Genomic DNA, 27,575 nt, shown 5'->3' with positions numbered 1-27,575 from the left:
TAGAGGTCAGCTATCACTGTCACCAAATGCCACCAACTCCTTTGGTCCTAAAAACAATCACACAGAAGAACTACCATTTTATCCTGTACAGAAGCAAGTTCCCCCCACACACACCTTAAATTCTAGCTATCTAAGATGTCTGACAACATTGGCTTCATTATCTCAACCACATTTGATGGCAAGGAGTCTAAGAGACTGGCAGGAACTGCTCAGTCATGTTTCTGTAATGAACCAGACACTACTCTCTAAAAGGAGGAAAGAGTCTAAATGTCATTGTGCCAACTCGGTAGTATTTAGGACTCCCACACTAACTCATGGTAATTGCTGTTCCTAATGATATCTTCTGTAGTCAACAAGTGCATTTTGTGTTCTAACGTGTGATGGTATACTAATATCTGACGTGCTCCATCTCTTATGTACACTTTATGAAGTCAATGATATTACAGAATTGAGACGTTTTTTACAGCAACCCAAATAAATCTTCAGAGAGCTGCCTTAAAGGCTAACTCTCTTGTTTTGGAGTTTAATAAAGGTTAAATGTTGTTGTTATGTAGCTGACGTTGATATGAAACAAACATGGGAAAACAAAATTGCAAATACTTTCTGATAAGAAGGAAAGCTCTATAAGATGAAAATGACATATTAATTTCAACTAATATGAAACTAGAATTTAGAAATTGCTAGGAAGGACAAAATACTACAGAGTAAAAAGTTATTTTGTAGTACAGTGTTGGTTCATATATGCTTGTGATACCTCTATGAAACAGGAAAACTTTTGTCAATTAGAAACTGTAGACCAAGCATATAAAACACTAGAACTTCGTGTATTCTCAATGGCCTTAATCTTCATGGGAAACGTACAATCTTAATATTAGTAGAATGAGTAATGGCAGCCACCTAAGAATGAAACATTTTGATACTGACAATGACAATGAACTATTTAGCTGACTATCAAAAAAAAAAAAAAGTGGCTTGTTTATGTCCCAAGGCTAGTGCACAGTGTAATATGGGGAAACAGCACCTCAAATTAGTAGCAAATTCTGCCTAAGATAAAACCCAACTTTTACAAGTCCTTACTTTTTTCATGTAATTTTTGTGTGTTTATACTATCAAACTGTAGTGCAGAGATTCAACTTCAGTGTAAGTCACCGATTTGATAGAGACATTGCAGTGGCAGTGATGGAAGAGTTGTTCCTTATAATTTGACATTGATCAATTATCAGACATAGCTGCAAGGTCAGATACCGCATTTTAATTTGTATATTTGTTTAAATTCTTCACCAGATCATATGAAATAAAGTACAACAATGACCTTGCTCCTTTGCAACCTCCGGTAGGTAGGTGGCGGTGCGTTTTGATCCTTTTTCATTGATGAATTCTATTCTAATGCCATGTACACCCACCTGAAAGAAATTGGCAGTTTTATTAGTACAGTCTTCTTCACAGAAACAAAAAGAAAGGTTATAATTTAGCTTTTCAGAGAATGCAGTTCTTCCTTTCCCCTTGCACTCGGAAGCGCATATCAGTTTTCTCTTTCCAAAGCTTTGACTTTGGCTTCTGAAGGCCGTTATGACGGCCATGGAGACCGCAAATGTGTATTTGCAGTGCCCAACATGTACTGGGCCATGCAACTCTGTTTAGACCTGGGACAGCCTGTCCAGGGCTGTATGTGGAATAAGACGGTTGACGGCAAGAATCCTGCCCCAACTCCCAAACTGTGGCCCATGATAATCTGGAACTAGACAAAAGGAGCTAGCTTCAAAGAGATAGCAAAAAACCGTCCTATTTTTCAGGTATAATCAGCCCTTCAGATTAAGTTCCAAAATCTCTGGGCTGACCCCAATGGGTTTTTTAGACCCAAACGGTTTGGGTCTAGAAATCTTGTTGCCATCAAGTTTATTTTGACTCATAGCAACCCTCTAGGACAGAGGAGAACTGCCCCACAAGGTTTTCAAGGCTATAAATCTTTCAGGAAGCAGACTGCCACATCTTCCTCCCATGGAGTGGCTGGTGGGCTCAAACCACTGACCTTTTGGTTAGAGCCAAGAGCCTAACCACTGCACCACCAGGGCTCCTTCCAAACTGTCTAGTCCCTTTAAAACCGTGAATTATATGTAATTAAGCAAACATGGTCAGATAAGACTGAAAAAATATTAATAACAACAAGTAGATCCTACAGCATCATCCATTACAGATAGTATTTCTAAAAAATGCATATGACTTAAAGTGGGCCACTGACAACCCCTCACTGTCCATCTATATCACTGTCCCCACACAGCACTACTAAATTTAAGAGCAATAAAGATTTCAAATCCCTTTGGGGGCACGACATTTTTGCAGTCCCTCTAGATACTAGCCCAGAGACACTATAACTTTTTTTTTTTATGGCAAACAAACCTGTAGTGATGCTCTAAAAGTTAGTTTTCTAAGTTAAATGTGGGTAATTTCTTAGTAATCTTTTTTAAGTAGTATACTTTTTCTTTGATTAACACAAAATCTAAAGCAATTTGTCTTTTCCTCTCATGTTTCACATAGAATAGTTTATAGACCTCAAGATGATAAAAAAAGTTCTTCTTTGTAAACACTGATATTAAAACTAAAATTTCAAAAGCATAAACAACCCCATTCCATTCTCCCAAAACTAGGCTTGCTCTCAATCAATGGTTCCCAAGTGGAGTACAAGGTCTTCCAAAGTACTGGAGGGAAGCTATAAGACCATGTAAACATTGTTCCCCAGGAATGGGCCTTCTTTGCAAAGCAGGTGAGTGGAGTCATAGAGGTGCATTCTTCCCATCAGTATGGATAGAAAGGTCTAGAAGAGGGGAAGAGGAGCTCGATGAAAACCTCTTTTGTTTCTTCTCTTACCCTGAAATTTTCCAGTTTCTTAAGGAAAAAAATTCTCTGGAAATCCATTTTGTTCTTTCTCCCAGGCCTTCATACATCTATCCATTAGAGCCTGTCAGATCTTCTGGGCAGTTTTTTTTTTTATTATTAAAGCATATCTCTGTTGCTGTTTCTTCTATCTATTTAATATCAGTACACTTATGAATCTCCTGCTGAAAATGCAACTGGGGCAATTGTTTAAAAACTAACATAGTAAGGCCTCCCATTCCCTGTGGGGAAAGACTGTGGACCACTGAGAAGCAATCTGAGTGCTTAGTTATCAGGTATTTCCAGGATAAAGGACATCTACTAATCTCCCTGGTGCCTGACTTAGTACTGAGACAATGACAAATTTGCAACTGTTTGTGTATACTGAGTTTCTGATCAGTGACTCTGACTTTTTTTTTCCTTGAACAATAGCAGATTCTTTATAATTTGTTTTTAAAAATACACAGCATAGTTTATGCTCCCATCATTCACTGAAGTTAATTTTTAATCTTCAACTCTAGTCATCAAAAATCTGTCATGTTAAAATTGAAAAGAATAATTGATGATTATTAAAGTGTCTAAATAAAAATTCGGAGAAGAAGAATCTCTCCCCATCCACAGTGTCCAATTGGGATGGAGTGCAGAGGGGCCACAATGTTTATCAGAATTTTCAGAGGTTTAAATGCTTAATTAAGCAAGTATAGTTTGGAAAAAGAACAACTCCCTAGGTGATTTTTATTCTACATGAATTAGATAATCTCTAACAGCCAGGCTAACTCGGACAAACTGTGACTATGTATTGAAAAAAATGATTTAGGTAAATGGGAGGAGGTGATTTAAATACATAACTCCTTTTAAAGAGTACATGATGTGTGCTTCAACAAAAATTTCAGAGGTTTTAAAGCCTAGTAATTTAACAATTAAAAAAAACATTAAGACTAATTGTACAGTATATGAATGATATCTCAATGAAGCTATTATTAAAAAAAAAGATTAAGACCAAAAATGAAGGACATGTTGATCAAAATAAAAATTATTCACCAATAATATTGCTTTATTCACCTTTGTATTTTGAGAAGGCCCCACCGTCAAATTTGATGTGGAAAAAAATATCATTAAAATTCTCTCCTTTTGAGCTACTGCCGCACTTCCAGCTTTGTTTTTTGGCTTTTTTTATGATGCTGAACAATTGAAAGACCCTATAGATTTTTATAGATTGAACTGCATGCGTGGTGATTTTTAAAGTGAATCCTTTGTCAGAAATAATTTCTTTGATAGGTCAAAGATATACTTCACAAAGCCAAAACCAGAGTGACTCATTTTTTAACTGGTAGAATCAGGAGAATGATAATAATGTTCTTAATAGATTCAGAGCATAATAGCTTTTTGTCGCCTGTTGAGCAACAGTATTTTCCTTACCCCCAGGGCCACAAACGCCGTCGCATAGTCATGCTGCACAATCAAAACAGGAAAGTGGAAAATGGCCCGATGTTGAGAATGACCAATTCTGGCCCACCTTTGTTAATTACTGGCTTTGCAAATTCAGTCATCACAGCTGAAATAAGCACCCAGACTAACTTCATACTGTTTCAGGGAGGCACCTGTCATAGCTGCAACTCCAAAATGTAACCCTCATATATCAAAACTGAGACTCCCCTTACACAGCCTGGAAAATCCTTTGGCCTAGAAGCATCCCAAAAGGTGAAGGTTATAGCCTTCTTATTATCAGCTAGATAAGGGACCAGCTAACCAGAGAACTGGGATTCCCTGAAGCAAGCTTACTTTAAAACTCTATCTCAGTAATTTTCTATTCTAAGGATGGATAAGGAGATAGGATATGGGCAAACTAATTAGTTACCAAATAGTAACTAATCCTACCACTGCCCAAAATACAGGCAGGTGAGGAAAAATTGGAAACTTGCAAATCTAGCCTTATGGGAATCTGCAGGTCATTTTCAAAAGTATTAGACGGTCTGAAAAAAAATGCTTTTAGGGTCCATCAGCTATGATAATATCCTTTTAATCAAGACTGTACTTTTGCTAAGCAAAGCTATAAATCAACTTGAATGGTAGTAAATTAAATGTAGGACTTATAGATAAGAGGATATGGAATTAAACAGAGCTGTATCTGTGTGTGCTGAGAGAACACTGTGACCCGTTCAACAGATTCCTATTTCATGCTAAAAAGAAAGCCATATTTATTCTGACCCATTCCATAGCAAGTGATTTTTATTAATGCTATTATACAATTGTTTGTTTTTAACATTGCTCAGAACGATTAAATATCAAGATTAATGTTAAGACCCTAAATATATATCTTGATTATTCTGGGGTTGATTATCCAGTTTGGGGATTATTTTTGCATCCCCAACTCCACCTGGCATTAGCCTCATCCTCTTTCTTCTCTTGCTCATTTCTCTATTTGTTCACTTCTCTATCAGAGAGCATGTGGGTACAGATAGAGGGGCTACACAGAAATTAATCAATTTTGCCACATAGTAAAAGGTTTGGTAGGAGAAAAGATTATAAATAATGGCTAAAATGAAGCTTCTAGACTGTCTACAGATTTCATTTATCCTTGTTAACCGGTCCCTTGTTAGAAATGTGGCTTCATTTAAAACTATTATCCTCTAATGCAGTGAACCTCAACAGAGGAGCGTTAAAAAAAAAAAAACACACTGCCCTCTCCCACCCTGTTCAAATACATGGCCCACATTATGCTTCACACAATTACACAGGCAAAGCTTAATATACCCTAGTTTGTCTATAAGGCAAGTGTTAGTCATGTACCCTACTAGCCGCACACAAAAGGCTCTTGCTTTTATTTGTCGACCTAAGCAGCAAGCTAACAATCTGAATGTGCTGAAATATGAAAAAGAGTATCTGGCTAAGTTGAGTAGGTTCCATGCAAGCCTTTGACCATTTGGATCTACAATTACCTCCACAGGTCCTGACTCTCAGAGCCAATCTGGCCCTGATCATGTCCTGACCAATGGAACCAAGCTACTTCCTCAGGTGACATTTAGTCCCACTCTTCCCCATTTTCAGAACCAAATGCTTGGTTTCCCTGGAATAATATGGCCATAGCTCACATCACCTATTTTCACCTTGAATAAAATAAAACATATCAAGAGGTCACAACAATCAAAAAGTTGTCGGGCATGTCTTTTTAGATGAAATCATTTAGCAAAATATTCTTTGCTATTAACAAAGCAGCCAGTTACTGGCCATTCGCATAAGCCTGCCCTGCCAGACTCAATATGCCAGTTCACTGAACTGAATGAAAGGACTCTGTTCCTAATGAGAGGAGCTCAGGGTGCTTGGCACACCCCCCTAACCTTTAGAAGCTAGCATCATAGAAGACACGCATGCTCTCTCACAAAACAGCGCCTGGTACCACGGACAGAAGCAAACACCGCATTAGACAGCCCGCTGGTCTAACCTAGAGTCAAAAGGCATTCCTTATATTCTTAGGAGGAAAAAGCCATATGTGGTGTTTTTCCTAAAAGCACAAAAACCACAATGCAGCACATTCCACTTTTTCACTCACAGCCCCCCACCCCCCAGTTCAGCCTTCTGAAAACAGCAACTCTTCCTTTTCCCAATGAAAGCAAATTCAACATACTTCAAACTTGGATCTACTCCAAATTCAACCTCTTGAATAATTATTCTTTGGGCAAGAAAAATTAAGGTTTCTGTCATAAAGACTGATAACAATTTGTACAGATCCTAATGAATCACTTCCCCCAATCCTTATATTACCAAAAAAATTTTAACATTAAATATTATCCAGATCTGCCCATCAAATCCTCAAAGTTGTAACTTTGCGTCACTTCAATTCACCCACCAATTTGAGAAGCAAGTCTGAAGTTTTAAAGGTGCCCATCTGATTAACATGATTCCTTCAGAATCTGGCCAATAGATTTTAAAAATAATGTTGCTGCAATTTTTCTCTTAACTCAGTAATTTTTACCTCTGTAAACATTAAAAATTATAAACCTGGCCGATTTTTGGTTTACAAAAATAGTACATATGTATTACCAAAAAAGGCATTCTTTTAGAAAAGTATAAAGAAGAAAATAAAGATGACCAGTAATCTAGTACCACCTAGAGATAACTCTTGCCTTAGTGACTTAAAAATAATTTTCTCCTGGACTGAAATGCCACCAACGACTATATTTTAGGCTGTTTTTATCCATTATCTAGTTCTGTTGCTATCCTTGCTTTCATATATCCCTTAAGTAAGAGGCTTTTAGAAGCAGAAGAAATACTGGAAACATAAATCAAAAAGGATAATTGATTGCAAAACCATTGCTTGGACACAAGTAACCTTTTAACATATTCTACTATAAAAATCCTGCTTCATCATCTAGCTCAGTTGAGGTTATTTTTTTGTGTGTGTGAAAACAACTGCAAAGGTCCCCTTGACCAAAATATATATGTGTTGCTGTCCTCTAAAATCCCTGCAAATTAGTCACCTTTAGCTTAGAAATTAGTTCAGTCTCCATTGACCAATTCTTGGCTTTTGCAGAGCTTACCACAGGACCAATTAGTGCCAATTTTGATTCATGTAGGAATTTAGACATCTTGTCTATCAGGAACACAAGCCTGCCAATTTATTTCACAAAGGCCACTGAACAACAATTTGATAACATTTACTTTAATAGCTGACATGCAACTCTAAAATACCTGAACTATCTAATAATCATCCCCATGAAATTTTAGAGAATGAGTGAGATTTTAAATAAATCATGGCTAATGAAGAGTTGCTTTGAAAAGCCATGAAGCCAAGCATGTTTATATATCATTTGCAATGAAAGAAACTGTCCTTACTCTAAGGTTTTACAGAGAACAAGTGATAGACAGCTCAGAGTGCAATTAAGGAAAAAAAAAAACAATTCCCTATGATGATTAATTACAAAGAGCATTCTATAAAAAATGAACATCCTGAAGCTTTCCAAGGAAAGTTCAGGCAACACAGGTGACCTTTAAATAAAGAGCCTACTTTTCATCAAAAGTTAGTAAAACACGCTCCTACCATTTTTAAAAAAGGGAATGAGGATGGGAGTGAATTTACAGACACAGAAACTAAAGGTATATAATTTCTTAAAATCTAGAGATGTGAATTAGTTTACTTTTCAAGGTGGGGGAAATCACCTCTTGGAAAACATACTCAGTATGAAATAATGTTGTTTGCCTGATAAGAAACTAAGAAAAATTCCATTCATGTTAGAACGGTACATTGAGTATTTGACTCAATACAGTTTTTCTCAGTCTACAAAAGAGATTTGTTCCTGAAAAGTTACATGTGGGCTGAATTTATGTAAATGAATTAATCTTAAAGTCAAGAGGAAGACAATAAAAAAAGCCTATAGTGAATTCTTTCTGTAAAGCAAAATATCTATTTGTACAGTGAAAAATTATCCCCTAATCCATCTGCTTAATTTGGATTTACATATATAACGTTCACTTAAAGATGGGGATGCCATGATAAAATAGAGGCATTTATGGTTCCAGAATATTTTTCTTCCTAAAGAGAGTTCTTTTGTGAAAAAGAAATCGAGAATGCACCATTTTTAAAATTGGACTATTTTTCACTTTTGGTGCCTATGTTTAAGTTGGCAATGGCCATTCTAAAAGTTAGAGAACTCTTCTTATGACTTCTGCATGGCTAGTGATGATTCATTTTCTAGAAGCAAAATGAAAGAAAAGCAATTTTTAAAAAGGGGTCACAAAATCACACAGTGTCACAGTCAGAAGGACCTTAGATGTTATCTGGTCCAACCTTTTCAGCTTCCTGGTGAAGAACTGAGGTTTCAGAAAGGTCACAGATCTGGCTAGTGGCAGTCAGGAACAGAGCCTGAGTCTCTTCATTCTCAAAATTCAGCACTCCTTTGATTAAATGCTGGGGATACACACACCCATGCCAACTGTACATGAGAAAATAGACTATAATGGAATTCCTGGAGAAGAGGGCGGAAAGGGCTTGGGGATTATGCAGAAGAAGCAGGAGAACATCCCCCACCAAACAACAGGATGAGAAGAAAGTAGGAAATAACTGAGGAGGTCCAAGAATGGACCAAAGAGCCCATTTCACTAAGGGTACCAGCAACAAATAGATATTTTTATGCATTAAATGACGTTCTAATAAGTTACTTTACTTTCTATGGCTTGCTTCCCCACTAGCTTCTTACACATTGACTTGTTGATTCACAGCGAATTCTTTCTAGATGGCCAAGAGGCATGAAACATTTCTTTCCCAATGCTCCATAGCACATGAAAAACATTTGAAGTAGAGAATCAGGACAAAGACTAAATTATCATAATGATAGTGACATCTTATATAAAAATCTCAAAGTCCTTGGAAAAATACTGTGAGAAGCATTTTGCTAAATATATTAAGCCCCTATTTTTATTAAAAGAGGGCAATCTTAAGTGAAAAGAGAGACAAAACATGCTTTACATCATAGTTGGAAAAAAAATAACCGAGGGGAGACAACACATACAACTAGGAGCCATTTATTTCACTTGGTGACTGCGAGTCACGCACCATCTGTGGATGAATGGGAACTTTTCAGTGGGACATTAAGAGGAGCTAGAAAAATGTAAACCTTCAAGCGGGGAGAAAGGGTGAAAAGGAGAACATTAACTTCTTTGAAATCTATGGGAGATAATGACGGTAACCAATTTATTCATCTCTTCCGTTTATTCTCATGAAGGTTGTTACAAAAGAGCTCTATTATTAACTGTAGGCGAACACATCAGAAATGGAGCTGTGATCGCTCAAGAGGTATACTTTAGAGGTTGCTTTTAAAGTGAAGTGCCGCTCTCTGAGTACCAAGAGTCCAACAAGACTTACATACAATGACAGATGCTTTAGTACTTCAGGAACAGAGCCAGACTAGGGGCTTGGGGTCTAGCTCTGTCCAAGGACAGATTTTTGGCATGACACCACAATCAAGCTGGCCAGTCCCACCCAGCATGAGTTGATTACCTATAAATGATATGTGCTAAGAAGGAACAGTCTGTCCTAAGACCACAAGGTATTGCTCAAGTGACAACTGTATGGACAGATGAGATATCAGTGATCGAGGCAGCTGGATATGGCAAAAACTGTCTTCTGGTTTGTGAAAATTCCATTAATCTATTGAAATATGGCCTAAGGGCCTACATACAAATGAAGAAAATATTTCTTCCTCATGCCTTCAAATGATCTTGTCTCTAAAGAACAGCCATAAAAGATGCCTGACTATAATTCAGAAAATATTTTGACTTCTGTCGGCAGATTGCTACATTAGCTCCCACAGGATCACTGGTAGCATACTTGCTATACGAGTTCTTCTACGAACAAAAAGCTTATTCATTTATATCATCCTGAAAACAAGTAGCTAGGAGATGACAGTCCTAGAATTACCCCTCAAGTCAAGCTCCAGCTATTACAACGACATTGATTTTATATCCGTTCAGATCTTTAAAAGGAAACATGGCTCCCAGACACTTGAATTGTACCAGTTCTAGGCTATATATTGTTTTAGAGGGCTCCAACGTGCTGCATGAGCTTTTCTTTCTTTCCAAAGTACCATGTCTGTCAATCATCCTGTCATTCAGAATTAAGACAATGCTGTCAACTGAAAAACACAGAACAATGATGATAAGTTCTTGTGTTCAAACACAAGGCAGAATCATGTTGGATTTCTCCCTAGAGGAGCAATTTTCCTCATTTAACAACCATTCTAGCCTTGCAGGTAGATATTCCAATTTATCAGATCATGAATTCTTTCCCCTAAATTACTCGCTCATCATCCTTCTCATACCTACTGGGGCAATAAGTAGATCTTGATGCGGGCAATGATCAGTGACCCTTGGAAAGCTGGGGCCACTGTTCCTATTTGTCTTTACAGCCATTGTGGGGGCTGGTGGTGTCTTTAATGACTACCCAGATTTATTTTTTTCAGATTTATTGAGCAGCTACCTATAGACACTAATCTGAAATGTTGTAATTGCTGTTTTGAGGAAATAAAACATATGGAAGCATTACTGATCATGCTGTCAATTTAACACCGACTTGAAATGAACTCCAGCCACCTGTGAAGCCATTTCTCAAGCATTCCTTGCATTACAAAGAGAAGCATTCTAGCCTCTAGAGCAAAGTTTGAAGTAAAGCCTACTTCCCTACTAACTTCCATTATAAAATTAGAGACATGTTACCCAAAAAATTTTCAAATAGATTTAAGTTAAAAACCTTCAATGAACAGGACAGTAAGACGGTAGGTAGCCCTGCTGAAGTTTACTTGTTCCCTGATTGTTTTGAAAATTAGGTGGCTGTTCCACTAGTCACGTTCCTCATCTTCATGACCACAGAGGTGTCTCTCTTGTTACTGAAATTACTTAAGTCTACATTTTGAGATTGCTAGACTTTGCCCTACTCCTGCTTTGATCTGGGCATTTCATCCCTTTAATTGAGAATTCGACTGCAGTAACACACTTCACCAGTGGGGGTCAACTCTCAAACTGTACTTTGACCAGAAAATCCCTTTATTAGAGGCTTCTGCTTATATAAAACGTACTCATTACCTATTTTCGACTTTAAAATTCTCTATTCTGTAACATTCTGTAATAATATCTTTGCTTTCCCTCTGACACAAATACTTTGTGCTTCAGTTTAAAATTAGATATTTATGTGAATAGGATATTTCATTCATGGAAGAAAAGCTGTACCTATTGGACAGTGTGAAACTTCTCATAGTAAAGAGTATATTTTCATAGTACAGACTGACTTCTCATAAAGGAAATTCCCAATATAAATTTATATACAAAGATAAACTATAAATGAAGACCTTCCCATAATCTTCTTCTAATGATTTCTATTATATTCATTATGATATATTTATATTCAATTCATTTATATTCAATATGATACCAATTACAGAAAAAATATGCAAATATACTGATACAAAGACACAGAGAAAGAATGGAAAGAAATATACCAAAATGTTAACAGTGCCTACCTCAGAATGGTAGAATTATGAATATTTTGTGTCTATTGTTTATATTTTTTTAATTTTTAAAGTTTTCTTCTTCAATAAATTAGAATTATTATTATGGAGAGTAGGTTTATCTACATAGAATTTTTTTGCATTTTTATTGTGGTAAAATACATATAACATAAAATTTACCATTTTAACCATTTCAAAGTCTAGAATTCAGTGGCATTAAATATATTCACAATGCTGTGCAACCATCACCACTATCTAGTTCCAGAACTTTTTTATCACCCCAAATGGAAACCCTGTACCGATTAAGCAGTCACTTCCTATTCCCTCCTCCCACCCAGCCCCTGGAAACCACTAATCTGCTTTCTGTCTAAGGATGTGCCTATTCTGGATATTTCTTATACCATATTTTTACAGAAATAATGTGTGCCTTCTATGTTTGTTTGCCAACTGTGCCCTCCCTCCCAAGAGGTGTTTTCATAAGTGCTGTTATACCAAATTTTTTTACATATTGCTGTAAAAAAATTAGCATAGCATGCTTAATGAAAATACCTTGCAGGCGGACGGCACAGTCGGCAAACAAACGTAGAAGGTGCACAATATTTGCATAAAAATACAGTAGATGGAATCGTACATATATGACCCTTTGTGTCTGGTTTCTTTCACTTAGCATAATGTTGTCAAGGTTCATTCAAGTTGTAGCATGTATCAGTACTTTATTCTTTTTTAGGGCTGAATAATACTCCATTGTATGGATGTATGGAGTTCCTGGGTGGTTGGTGCAAACAGTTAAGCACTTGACTATTAACCAAAAGGTTGGCGGCTTGAACCCACCTCAGCTCCTTGGAAGAAAGGCCTGGCGATCTGCTTCCAAATGGCCACAGCCTTGAAAATCCTATGGAGTGCAGTTCTACTCTGCAACACATGGGGTCACGATGGAATCAACTCGACAGTAACAGGTTTGGGTTTTTGTTTTTAGTATGGATATACCATATTTTGTTTATCCATTCATCAATTGATGGACATTAGGGTTATTTCCACCTTTTGGCTATTGTTAATAGTGCTGCTATGAACATTCATGTACAAGTTTTTGTTTGAACCCGTCTGAGCAAATACCTATGAGTGGAATTGTATCAATATATAATTTTTTAAATGTCTTTAACTCTACTCTGGCACTTTGTGTTTAAAATAGTAATGCTTTTTCAGAGTTATAAAGGCTAATACTTAGAATATCATTCCTACAATAATACCATTTCACTTTCAGTCACTGACTATGGTGCATGTTTTTTAAGCCCAAACCACATTCTCGCACTTAAAAAATGTAATTTTCACCCTTACTCTTGGGAAAGAAATTTCTCTTATGCCAAATACTTTTCACTATGATGAACTGAAAAGGACAGTCTTTTCCTCTTACCACAGCCATTCTAGGAGTACTTGATTCACTTTTAAATGCTTATAGATTAAAAGTATACAAATATAGGTATATGCACTTTTATTTTGCTTTGACAGAAAAGCATAACTTAATAGACACTAATATTGAAGCCCCAAGGAATGTACTAAATACCAAATACCAAATAGCAGTATAGAATCTTCTAGAAATTCATGCTCACAGATGATGACCAGAGGGGATAAATACACCCTGAAAGAGTACACAGTACCAATTCATTAGTGTTTTATCTCCCACCCTCCTAACAGAAAACTGACACATCTCATGAACATAAAAGCACAATAATATTAAAGTTAATTTTATCTGTAGAGAGTGCTTGAAGTTGGCTGAAGAGGATGAGGGTATACTCTAGACTCGCCCTCCGCTATTGGATCCCCTATTTTTCTTTTCCCCAAAACATATATGCACCCATGTGTATTATTCATGTGTGCCTCTCTCTCTCTCTCTCTCACACACACACACACACACACACACACAATTACACTGCAATCCAGAAAACAGAAATATAACTCTGGCTAGAGAAGAAGCAGTAGTAGCAGCCTTATAACAGTAAAAGAATCATCCTAAACTGTTATATTTATTAATAAGTAAAGGATATGATTTGAGACCATTTAAAAATACAGTGCTGGGGAATATTTCCATAATATTGCTAGACTTCTCATTAAGAAAAATTCACATAGGAACAATAAACTTACATAAAAGTATAACTTAGAAAATGTTCATTCTACAGAAAGTTTTATACATTCCTACTTTGCTAGAATCAGCATCATTTTTTTTCTTTATGAAAGATCTTAAGATGCTTTCATGTTCTGATAATGCTCCAAAAAAAATCTTACCACAAAACCCAGAAGGAACTCTTTCATCCTACTCTCTGTAGAAAAGTTTCTAAATAGCTCTGGCATAACAATATTTATAGCATAGAGATCTTTCAAATGAAGATTAAGAACTTTATAAATGTCTTGTTCTGAATGTGGAAAAACTGAATTGCAGTATAGTGAATTGTCCAAAGTCTCACTAGGAATCAGGGTAAAGCCAAAAATAAAATTCAAGTCCAATTAACTGTCAAGACAGTGATCTGTCCACAAGGCAAAATATCTGTTACTATGGGAGATGCTCCTTCTAATGAAACAGGACATTGTACATCATAATGATATTGTAAGGTCATTTATGAGTGTGCATATGAGAAAGAATGCTACGCATATTACTGAATTCCCATTGTTTCATTCTTATAGTATTTATTTCTTTATACTTATTACTTCAGTCTGCTACTAGACTGTAAGATGTTTTATAGCAGAGGCCAAATCTTACTGCTTTTGTACATGTAGTACAGTGCCTTGAATTCTGTATGGGGGGTGTTTGTGTATAAGATTTCATAGACATACACTCAATTATCACCTCCCAACCACCAAAGTAAATCATGGTGAGGACCTTTGAACGTCATTAATAAGCCAACCTCATATACTAAAAAATAATAAAAATATAATCAATATAGTCTACTCCAATAATGGAAATACACAGAGATCACCCTAGATATAAGCTTCACATTATTTGTTAATTGTGATTAAGTACATAAATTAAGATAGTGAAGAATGAATTAGCATTATTTAACTCTAGTTAATCAACACTCTATTATTATCCATGAGCTGATTTCCCCAACTGGTGTATTATCCTAACTCTTGGTCCTTGTTTCTGAGACATAGCCTCTGACTAATCACGTGGAAGGGCAGCTCTACTAAAGTGCACAGGTATGGAAATACGAGGAGAAATAAATTCCAATCAATCCTTACCACTTATTAACAGCTTTTATGAGGTGCTCTTTTTTTTTTCTGGTGAAATAGTAGGATAAAAACGAAGACTAAATTCAGTAGGGGGATTATACCATTCTAAAAACCTCCTTCATATATATCTCATTGATCAACTGTGAGTTTTATTTATCCATGTTCCTCTCAACCTCCATCGTAATAAAGAATGGGCTGAAAGAGTTATTTTCTGGGCCTAATTTTTAACATCTACTCAGGAAGTACCTTCATTATACTTTAGAAATTTCCAACAATCTTACCTCCCAGTCCAAATAATCACAGACATCTTCAAAGTTAGTGAGCAGAGATACTGAGCAGAAAAGCCGTGGGAGCTCATCCCTTGTCATTGGGGGAAAACGGCTATCTTTAAGGGCACTGTTGAAAAAAAAAAACACAAATATTAAAGCAATCACTGGATATGACATTTCCTAATTTCAAATGCAGACAATCATTTGACAAAGAGATAAAAAAAAAAATTACATGCCAAAGGTACATTTTCAAGTGTATTGAAAGGCCCCAAAGATTTTAGAAACCATTATTGATATAGATTGTGCCTGCTGTGACTACTCCTACTGTAAAGAGTGAATGATCAATTACGTTTCCTGTACAGTCATTTCCTACTGCATTTCCCTGTTACTTGTAGAATGTGAGAATGTTTTGTTTTATTTTTGAGGGAAATAAAAACCAGACTCGAGGAAACTTATAAGAAGACTTCAGTACCTAGTGCTGGTGGGGAAAAAAATGGTGTGTGTGTGTGGGGGTGGGGGTGGGGGTGGGGGTGTGTGTGGGGGTGTGTGGGGGGGGTGTGTGTGGGGGTGTGTGTGGGTGTGTGTGTGTGTGTGTGGGTGTGTGGGTGTGCGCGCGTGCGTGCACGCGCACCCATGTATGTGGTTGCTGTTAGGTGTCCTGGAGTCACTTCCAACTCATAGTGACCCCCTGTTCAACAGAAGAAAACACTGCCCGGTCCTGTGCCATCCTCACAATCGTTGTTATGTTTGAGCCCACTGTTGCAGCCACTGTGTCAGTTCATCTCATTCAGGGTCTTCCTCTTTTTTGCTGACCCTGTACTTTACCAAGTATGCTGTCCTTCTTCAGGGACCGGTCCCGCCTGATAACACGTCCAAAGTATGTGAGACAAAGTCTTACCATTCTTGCTTCTAAGGAGTATTCTGGCTGTACTTCTTCCAAGACAGGTTTATTCGTTCTTCTGGCAGTCCATGGTATATTCAGTATTCTTCGCCAACACCATAATTCAAAGGCATCAATTCTTCTTCGGTCTTCCTTATTCATTGTTCAGCTTTCGCATTTATATGAGGCTACTGAAAATATTATGGCTGGGGTCAGGTGCACCTTAGTCCTCAAAGTGACATCTTTGCTTTTTAACACTTTAAAGGGGTCTTTTGCAGCACATTTTCCCAGGGCAATACGGTATATATATATATAGACAGATAGATATAGATGTATATATCTATATTCATATCCATATACATCTATATCTATCTGTCTATATATATACATACATACATATATATATATATCAAGCTGTAAAACAAAAGTTCATACTGGGTTGGCCAGTTACCATAGAATAGCACTCAAAGAGATCAAAATTTCATTTTCTTCAAGCAAAAGAAATAAAAGAAAATGAACGTAATCATGCAAATTATAAACTAAAAATATTCACAAGGATTTCAGACCCTTTATAAAGGATAATTCAAGATCTGACTCACAAATTGTGAAATGACAGGAAATAGGGCTACTCTAGGAAAAAAAAATATGATTAGGAGACCATTAATCACATCAATGTACTTCTAAGTACATCAACTCTGACTGGATCCCGTAACCACGGCTAGTAAACCACAGCGCCAAACTCTAGAGAAACCCTCTGTAAGGGACAAAAATGTTGGAAGATCGTAATTCTTCCTGCAATAGTAGAATAGGCAGGAACACACACACACACACACAAGCACTCTATGTTCCTTGTATTCTTAAAAGAAACCACTTCCTGGTCAAGAAAAACAAATACCCTTCTGATTGCACACATATTAATGGCACTACTGGCATTCAAGCCATCCATCTTCAAATGTTCTATATAGCAGACAGGCTTAGAAAATGTTTTCACAGATTAATCCCTAGAGGAGAAGCCTACAAACTGCTTGGTTCATAATAAAGTTCTGAGGCCTTTGGAAATAATTTGTTTCCTTCTTTGGTGAATTCCTCATTGCTGAATTTTCTTTTTTCCATCCCTTCCTTTTCATTCTGAAACTTGCTCACTCTATTATACGAATACATTACTATGTTTGCCAGTACTTCCAATGCATTTTGGTGCTCATTCTATTCTGATAGACAAAGGAAATGCTTATATGAAGATATACTGATGCCTTATATTTATAAAGAATAAGCATTTTTCCCTTTCAAGGAGCCAACATTAACCAAGAAAATCCAGAAATCTGTGATAACTCAGCCTCTGAGAAGCATTTCACTATTTTATAATTTAACAACAAATTTCCTATGGTTTAGTTCTTTCATTTTCATACTGGCAGATAAATTTTTTAGAAAATATTTTCAAGTACTCATTCAAAGGCAAAATAAAGACATATATGTTTCTGTATACCCCCTCCACATACACACAGGCACACACATATTAGAGAAGTCATAAAACCCAGACCAGAAGAAAAGGCCAATCCCATTTTCATTTTTCCTGTTAAAAAGAAGGAAAAGAGAGAGAAGTCTTATAGATTAGGATCATATAAAATGAAATTTAAATACACTTTTACAATTTCTAGTAGTTATACTACCATTTTTATATATAACAGCTTTATTGAAATATAATTCACCTACCATAAAATTCACCCTTTTAAAGTATACGATTCAGTGGTTTCTAGTATATTTACAGGGTTGTGCAACCATCACCACAATCTAATCTCAAAGCATTTTCATCATCCTCAAAAAGAAACACCATACTCATTACCACTCACTCCCCATTCCCTCTTCCCTCCAGCCCCTGGCAACCACTAATCTACTTTCTGTCTCTATAGATTTGCCTATTCTGGACGTTTCATGTAAATGTAATCATAAATGTGTGGCCTTTTGTTTCTGGCTTCTTTCATTTAGCATAATGCTTTTCAGATTTATCCATGTTGTTGCAAGTATCTACTTCATCCCTTTTAGTGACTAATAATATTCCATTACACAGATATACTACACGTTGTTTATCCATTCAACAGTTGAGAAACGTTTGGGTTGTTTCCATTTTGGGGCTATTATACATAATGCTACCACGAACATTCATGTACAAGTTTTTGTGCGGACGTATGTTTTCAATTCCCTTATATATACCTAGGAGTAGAATTGCTGGGTCATCTGGTAACTCTGGAAACACTGGTGGCATAGTGATTGAAAGCTAAAGCCAGAGCTAACTGCTAACCAAAAGGTCGGCAGTTCGAATCCACCAGGCGCTCTTCAGAAACCCTATGGGGCAGTTCTACTCTGTCCTATAGGGTCGCTATGAGTCAGAACTGACTTGACAGCTGTGGATTTTTTTATGGTAACTCTAACTTTTTGAAGAACTGCCAAACTATTTTTCAAAGTGGCTGCACCATTTTACATCCCTACTACCAATGGTTATGGGTTACGATTTATCCACATCATCACCAACTCTTGTTATTGTCTGTCTTTTTTATTATAATGCTAAACCAAAAACCAAACCCACTGCCGTCGAGTCAATTCTGACTCATAGCAACCCTATAGGACGGAGTAGAACTGCCCGATAGAGTTTCCAAGGAGCGCCTGGCTAGCAGCCGTAGCACTACGCCACCAGGGTTTCCATTATAATGCTAGGCCTCCTTTAATGAAGAGCTGTTTGTATGCGGCTCTAGCTTTTACATTAAAACAATGCACATGCTGAGGTCCCACAGTTTATTTCCCAACACTTTGAGGTAACTTATCATTTTCTTTACAGTATGTCCTAGCAAACTAATGAAAGGTAAATGTAGCTCAATGCAAGCCAAACTATTTCAAATAAGTGAAAGTTTCAAGTACCGAAGATGCAACTAAGAATCGGGCTGGCAAACTTTTTTCGTTATATGGAGCCTTCTTAATCATTCTAGGCTTTAAAAGAAAAGACTGTTAGAGCAAGCAGGAAGTGGGAGAATGCAAGCACAGTGAATGAGAGAAAGTGACAGTGATGCCTCGCCATATCAAGACCCAACCTATTAACTCCAAAGATGTTGTGAAATAGTGAAGGTACAGGAGTCAAAATGGAAATAGCCTGATTTTACAGAAACACTCACACAAGACTTTTTTTCCCCAAACCTTTAATTTTTTTTTTTCATTTTCTTATCCAAACTTAAGTAACTTTTCATTAAATTCACAAACATAGAAAAATTCCAAAAGGTAGGAATTTCTCAATGTCTCTAAAAGCAAATTCCTAGGGGAAAGAACTAGCATTGAAAGCCTAGCAAGGATTTAAGGGATTATAAAAAGATGAAAAATGCAGCTGGAGACTGACCTCAGAGCTGCCAGGCTGGTATGGATAGCTGATGAACAAGAAGATTCAGCTTTCCCCAACCAGGCTCTCTTGAGGATAGAAAATGTACAACGTTAAGCTGAGACTTCAGAGAGTATACTGCAGTCCAGAGTTGGGCAGTAATTTGCTCAAGGTGGGCCAGCTAATTAGCGACAGAGGTAGGGAAGTTTTTGTTGTTACTAGTTGGAATCGACTCGACGGCACTGGGTTTTTAAAAAAAAAAAAAAAAAAGTTGCTATCAAATCGGCGCCTACTCATGGCAACCTTACGTCGTATAACAGAACAAAACACGGCCTGGTCCTGTGCCATCTTCGTGACGGTTGTTCAGTTTGAGCCCATTGCTACAGCTATTGTGTCAATCCATCTCATGGAGGTGGGGATACACCCTAGATTTTCTAACTCTAGTCCAAAATTTTTTCTAGTATCCACACTTTCGTTGCCATCTTTGAATGGATTTTTTTATTTAAAAATTAAATGATTGTATTACTTGATAATTCTGATCTCATACCTGAAGTGCTTCTGCCTAAAGAAGATAAATAATAATGCAATAGCATTCATTAGTAGCCAAAGGGTAAACAGAGTTAGATTTCCTGTCTACTAGAAATCTGTAGGAATAAAAAGTATTTTCAAATATTAATCTTGTCCATGAAAAGCATTTTATGCCAAAGTAGTGTCTGCCAATTTAAATTCTAGGCAGCCTGAGGAACTGACAAACAAGAGGATCTTGTAATAAATCTGCATGAATTCCTCTTTTCTATAATAGGAAGCCATTTTCTAGTTTAAATACTGCTAGGAAAACAAACAAACAACAAAAAACACTTCTGTACCAAACCAGCTGGCTGCTCCATCACCCATATGATAGATGGGTAAAGCTGACACAACATTTTAATTCGTATACCAAGTTCAAATATATTCCATTCAAATTGGTACCTTCCCAAGAATATATTTCACCTAATTGAGAAGCAGCATTAACAGCCATCAAAGTTAGTATCTAATGTTAAATAGAACTTTAATGAAAATGAACATTTTTTTGGGGGGGCTTTAATAAAGAGAAATATATTTTCTCACACTCCAGAAGGCTAGAAGTCCAAATTCAGGGTGTCAGCTCCAGAGGAAGGCTTTCTTTCTCTGTTGGCTCTGGAGGAAGGTCCTTCTCATCAGTCTTCCCCTGATTAGGAGCTTCTCCTCGCAGGAACCCCAGGTCCAAAGAGAAGCTTTGCTCCCGGTGCTTCTTTCTCGGTAGTGTGAGGTCCCCACTCTCTGTTTGCTACCCTTTCCTTTTATCTCTTGTAAGATAAAAGCTGGTGCAGGCCAAACTCCAGGGAAATTCTCTTTACATTGAATCAGGGATGTGACCTTAGTAAGGGTGTAACAATCCCACCCTAATCCTCTTTTTTTTAAAAAAATTTTATTGTGCTTTAAGAGAAATTTACAAATCCAATCTCTCATACAAAAATTTATATACACCTTGCTATATATTCCTAATTGCTCTCCCCCTAGTGAGACAGCCCGCTCCTTCCCTCCACTCTCTCTTTTTGTGTCCATTCCGCCAACTTCTGATCCCTTCTGCCCTCTCATCTCCCCTCCAGATAGGAGAGGCCAGCATAGTCTCAAGTGTCTCCTTGATCCAAGAAGCTCATTCTTCACCAGCATCTTTTTCTATCCCATTGTCCAGTCCAATCCATGTCTGAAGAGTTGGCTTTGGGAATGGTTCCTGCCTTGGGCTTACAGAAGGTCTGGGGGCCATGACCACCAGGGTCCTTCTAGTCCCAGTCAGACCATTAAGTCTGGTCTTTTTACAAGAATTTGGGGTCTGCATCCCACTGCTGTCCTGCTCCCTCAGGGGTTCTCTGTTGTGTCCCCTGTCAGGGCAGTCATTGGTTATAGCTGGGCACCATCTAGTTCTTCTGGTCTCAGGCTGATGTAGTCTCTGGTTTATGTGGCCCTTTCTGTCTCTTGGGCTCATAATTACCTTGTGTCCTTGGTGTTCTTCATTCTCCTTTGATCCAGCTGGGTTGACACCAATTGATGCATCTTAGATGGCCGCTTGCTAGTGTTTAAGACCCCAGATGCCACTCTCCAAAGTGGGATGCAGAATGTTTTGTTAATTGATTTTATTATGACAATTGACTTAGATGTCCCCTGAAACTACGGACCCCAAACCCCCGCCCCTGCTACGCTGGCTTTTGAAGCATTCAGTTTAATCAGGAAACTTCTTTGCTTTTGGCTCAGTCCAGTTGTGCTGACCTCTCCTGTATTGTGTGTTGTTTTTCCCTTCACCTAAAGTAGTTCTTATCTACTATCTAATTAGTGAATACCCCTCCCTCTCCCTCCCTCCCTCCCCTCGTAACCATCAAAGAATATTTTCTTCTCTGTTTAAACTGTTTTTCCAGTTGTTGTAATAATGGTCTCATGCAATATTTATCCTATTGCAACTGACTAATTTCACTCAGCATAATGCCTTCCAGGTTCCTCCATGTTATGAAATGTTTCACAGATTCCTCACTGTTCTTTATCGATGCGTAGTATTCCATTGTGTCAATATACCATAGTTTATTTATCCATTCATCCCTCGATGGGCACCTTGGTTGCTTCCGTCTTTTTGCAATTGTAAACGGTGCTGCAATGAACATGGGTGTGCATGTATCTGTTTGTGTAAAGGCTCTTATTTCTCTAGGATATATTCCAAGGAGTGGGACTGCTGGATCGTACAGTAGTTCTATTTCTAGCTTTTTAAGGAAGTGCCAAATCGCTTTCCAAAGTGGTTGTACCATTTTGCATTCCCACCAGCAGGGTATAAGTGTTCCAGTGTCTCCACAACCTCTCCAATAGACAATGAGCATTTTAAGAAAAATAATTAAGAATTTAGCAATCAAGGAATCAAAGGGTTTGTGACAATGGCTACGTTAAAAAAAAAAGCTGAAAAGAAGCAAAACCTAGGCTCATCATAAATGCTATAGCATACAACAGAAATGATTTCAATGACTCTCTTACTTGTTTGTTCATTCCAGTCATTTGTTTTCTGGAAACACTGATAATCTTAATCAGTTAACCAGCAGAAAGTTAATAAACTGAGAAAGGCCTCATATTACAGGCAGTCATTTTTCAGGAAAAAAAAGGAATTAAAATCATTCTTTGGATAGGGTGAAGAAAAGCAAATCAAGCATACATTATTCTAAAATAAAAAAAGTTTCTTCATGAGGAGTTTAAAGTATCTAGAAATTCCATCTCTGCCTTTCTTCATCAGCGCTCTGGAACAGAATGCACATGTGCATGTCTGAAGCCCCCAAACTGAGAAACACTAGAATTCTAAACCCAAATTGAAAAAAATTATCCCTAACCTCTCTTTCAAATTAAGTAGCAATTTTTTGTTGAGTCTATTGTTAGGTGCCATCGAGTTGGTTCTGACTCATAGTGACCCTATGTACAACAGAATGAAACACCGTCCGGTCCTGAGCCACCCTCAAAACGAAGCGTTTTCACTCAATTTAGTAACATCCATACACCTACATTTCGCTGAGGGTATTGGCCTCAACAAGATGGATTGATACAATGACTGCAAAGATGGGCTCAAGCAAAACAATGATTGTAAGGATGGCACAGGACCGGGCCGTGTTTCGTTCTGTTGTATATAGGGTAGCTATCAGTTGGAACCGACTCAATGGCACCTAAAAACAACAATTCTAAACTATATATATTTTAATGTGATATGATGAGTGGGGAACAGAGGTAAGAACTAAGCGATAGACCAAAAGGAAGAGAAGGTAGAAAGGAGGAAAAGAAAAAGAAAAAAAAATGTATATAAAGAAAGATGGACAACTGATATCACTAAATTGTACACGTAAAAAATGGTGAACTGGTAAATGTTGTGCTATATAACATATTTTTAAGAAATAAAATAAAGATGGAGAGGAAGAGAAAAGCAAGACGCAAAAAAACGAAGTGGGAGGCAAAGAAAGTACAAAAAAGGGAAATACCTAAAAAGGGTACAAACTGAGACATACACAAAGGGACAAAGAGAGAAAGCAAAGAAAGGAGAGTGGAAAGATAAGAGCTAGAGGGAGATAGAGAGTGATAGGTTCAGTAGAATTTGATATATTTTACCCCTATCCTATGGGATTCAATTAGGCTTCAGAGTGTCATCGCCTACTGCCCTCTGATTAACTTAAAGTTCTTGAATTGCTCTAATCCTCAAGTCTTAAAAGCCTCTCTACTCTCTATAATATAGCCACAGCTGCCCTCCACGAGGGAAAATTACTCTCTGGACTGCAAGCTGTGATGGCCAGAGCAATATCATCAGAATCTGCCTCCTAGGCTACAAGTTCCTCACCTTTAAATTAGGAGAATAGGTTGTGAATTTGATTCAGTGGAGTGTAACTAAAATTGGATAATACAAGATTCGTAAAAAAACAGATGGCTAAATGTTTAGTGTATATGGCAGTTATTCCTCATTTCCCTCCATATCATTTCTACACAGTGCTTTCTCTATAGAGTTTCTGGATTTACTCTATTTTTTTGAAATGAACTAATAGAAGTGGCTTGTTTTGTTTTAATTATTTTTCTGATAAAAATCTTAATATAGTCCACCAGAGTACAATGAACATAATTTAATTTTCTCTTTATGATTCAGATTCATTGTCAAAACTCAATGGATCACTCATTACTATACAAGACTAGAACAGTGTGCTCAATGACCTTAAAAAGAAAAATACGTAGGTTGAGAAAACAGATTATCGTTATGACCAACAATTACCATCTTGGAAAATTTGAAAACATGATGTCATCTCTACCTTTAAGAGAATGTAACAGAACAATAACCTGACATGGACTTTGAAAGTTTCCAGGGATCTCGACTTTGTAGTCAATGAATTAGGATATTATAAACTGAACTACTTACTAAATTGTATTAAATCTAAGTTTTATTGTCTTTCTCTTAAAATTTAGAAACCTCTACCACCCAGAAGAAGCATTATTTCCCCAGGGCCATCAGAAGTATGTTCAAGTATAACTACAGTTTTCCTATGGCTTACTGTCAATGAACATAGCTCCTGAAAATGCAAAATTGAAGTAACACTGTTTCACAGTTCTATAGAAGATAGCACAGTAGAATGATCAAGAGCTTGGGTTCTAGAGTCAGACATACCTGCATTTGAATTCTGGCTCCATTGCATACTAGCTGTGTGACATCTAGGCAAGTCTCTTAACCTGCACCAGCCTCCATTTCTTTATATAATGTTGTACCTCATAAAACTACTGTGAGAATTAAAAATAATAACTGGATAAGTGTCTTGCATACACTAAGTGCTCACCAGTGGCTGTCGAAGAGTTTTGATTGATCATTAGACTATTTTGTAAGTATATACCCAGGGTTGCCCCCATATCATGGCTTTGTTAAAAGGAAGAAAGTCAAAGGGCTAAGATTGACCCTTCAGATTATATGGGAATATCTAAAAAAGTTATTATCTTTTCTAGGAATTAAATGTGGTCATCGCAGGGGACAATGGCTACCTTTACCTGTTCTGGTGTCTTTGAGAAGCCTTTGCTGGGTTTTTTATTTTGTAAATATTTATTAAATGCCTGCCATATGCCTTTTGGAGTTTCTGGGTAGTGCTAATTAAAAACTTAGAGGTTTGTGTTCACCCAGAGGTGCCTCGGAAGACATGCCTGGCAATCTATTTCTAAAAAATCAGCCATCTCAAACCCTATGGAGCACAGTTCTACTCTGACACACATGCGGTCACAATGAGTAGGACTCAATGGCAACGGGTTTTTTAATGTGCCTATTTTTTATTATGTGAAGAGCCATGGAGGACATGAGAGTAGTAGATTAGTAAATAATAAATACCGAAACCAAACCAAATCCATAGCCATGGAGATAATTTGACTTATAGTGATCTTATAGGACAGAGTAGAACTTTCCGTTAGCAGCCGAACACAGTCAAACACTGGTTAAAATGATATAGGAATGCTGAGAGGAATGATCAGACGAGGTTAGCTTTGGTTTTGGAAGAATCTGGTTTTCATTCTCTAGTACTAGTTTAAAAATAAAAATACTGGCTACCAACTGACCTAGAATTGCAGGTAAATTCACAGAAACGAAATATATACAAAAATTTTTCCCCATAAACAAATTAACCACATCAAAACTGGCTGCTGTTGCGTCACCTCCAACTTATGGTGACCCCATGTATGTCAGAGCAGAACTGTGCTCCACAGGGTTTTCAACAGCCGACTTTTCGGAAGGAGATCACTAGGGCTTTCTTCCGAGACACTTCTGGGTGGACTTGAACTTGCAACCTGCTGGTTAGCAGCTGAGCACGTTAACCATTTGTACCACTCAGGGACTACATCATGTAAGGTGCATTTCAATCAAGAGATTCCAGCATCCTGCAGATATGCATTCGTATGCTGCTTTGTAACTTTTTCTTAGTTTTCCCCAACTAGATTTTTAAATTCTCTGGTGCAGGTCTTTTACTTCTATACAAGAAATGTTTATGAAGAAATGTAGGTCTCTGAATTGTGCTCAAATTATGTTCAATGGATTTAGATGTATTTTTTCTATCCTACTAGTTATACCACAGCAAAATCATTAGTTAAAAAAAAAAAAAACTCTGACAGAAGAGATAAGAGGTTTCATAGGCAGCAACTACTTTCCTTATCTAAACCAGCGGTCTACAAACGGTTTAGATTGAGCGTTCTTATCAGTTCAAAAAAATCTGAGCACCCACCCCCAATATATATATGTTTATAAACTATATACATGTATTACTATCACTAGCTAATATATCAAAGCACAATATATACTTAGAGTAAGCTTTGTCATTAATGACAGCAGGTATAAATACATACTGCATTTTTACACAAATAATGCATACCTTCTACATTTTTTTTGCCAACTTTGCCCTCCCTTCATGAAGTATTTTCATAAGCGCACTATGCTAATTTTTTTACAGTAATGTAAAAAAAAAAATTGGGATAGTGGTGCTTATGAAAATACCTTGTGGGAAGGGCATGGCTGGCAAACACACGTAGAAGGCACACACTATTTGCGTAAAAACACTGTAAATCGAATATTGTTCGTGATGTCTTTCTTATTTTTCGGCTGACATCTTGTCAGTCCCACTTAGATTATCTTTGTTTTTACCTTATAACTGGGTCAACCAAGTTACAAAGTGACTTGGAGGAAAAGTGTCAGTTCTGCCATTTTCTTATCGCTACCTTGTGCTTGTATTATTACTATTGTCATCAACCTACTGTTTTTCCAGAAATCTTCTTCAGCCACATGTACATTAGCTTTTAGCACTAACCAACACAGAATGGTCAAGTGGCTTAAGATTTCTGCAAAGAAACCACAGGTTGAAGATGACAGTAAGAACTGTATGTAAATCTACTTAAGCAGGTACATGTAAAAACCAGTATGTTGCAGTACGCTAAGAGTGAATGAAAGAATGAGTATGCCACTATCAACTCCAACAAATTATGGGTCTCACACTTTCCTCAGGATGCCTCACTTGGAGTATGTGACAGCAACCCCCTAACATGGACCAAATGAGAGCATCAGGGTCAATCCATATATGAAATATTGTTAGTTGCTGTCTAATAGATTCTGACTCATAGCAGTCCCCTGTGTGCAGCATAGAACTGCTCCATGGGATTTTCAAGGAGGTGACCTTTCAGAAGCAGACTGCCAGGCCTGTCTTCCAAGGTGCCTCTAGGTATGTTTGAACCACAAACCTTCCTGCTAGTAGATGAGCACTTAACTATTTGCACCACCCAGGGACTCCATATAGTAAATGTTGTTTTTGTGCAACAACAAGTTGATTTTGACTCATAGTGACCATATATGACAGAGTAGAACTGCCCCACAGGGTTTCCTAGGCTGTAATTTTTACAAGAGCAGATTGCCAGGTCTTTTCTCCCATGGAACCACTGGTGGGTTT

The 27,575-nt window shown here is 37.3% G+C and overlaps 1 protein-coding gene across 2 annotated transcripts in view; it reads right to left on the bottom strand.

The window, feature by feature from the left end:
• AMMECR1 (AMMECR nuclear protein 1) overlaps positions 1 to 27,575 on the bottom strand; it is a 138,246-nt gene that overhangs the window by 8,072 nt on the left and 102,599 nt on the right. Inside the window, exons 3-4 of one of the 2 annotated variants that reach the window (XM_049872078.1) lie at positions 15,371 to 15,485; positions 1,313 to 1,403 (exon numbers count right to left, since the gene is read on the bottom strand). In XM_049872078.1, the coding sequence (XP_049728035.1) occupies positions 1,313 to 1,403; positions 15,371 to 15,485 (206 nt within the window). Of the gene's footprint in view, positions 1 to 1,312; positions 1,404 to 12,425; positions 12,780 to 15,370; positions 15,486 to 27,575 lie in introns of those variants that run through there. The other variant, XM_049872079.1, reaches the window with a different exon arrangement.

The sequence above is a fragment of the Elephas maximus genome, chromosome X (assembly GCF_024166365.1).
Source record: "Elephas maximus indicus isolate mEleMax1 chromosome X, mEleMax1 primary haplotype, whole genome shotgun sequence".
NCBI lineage: Eukaryota > Metazoa > Chordata > Mammalia > Proboscidea > Elephantidae > Elephas > Elephas maximus.
The sequence above is the reverse complement of the archived record's forward strand: the minus strand, read 5'-3'. Positions and strand labels throughout refer to the sequence as shown.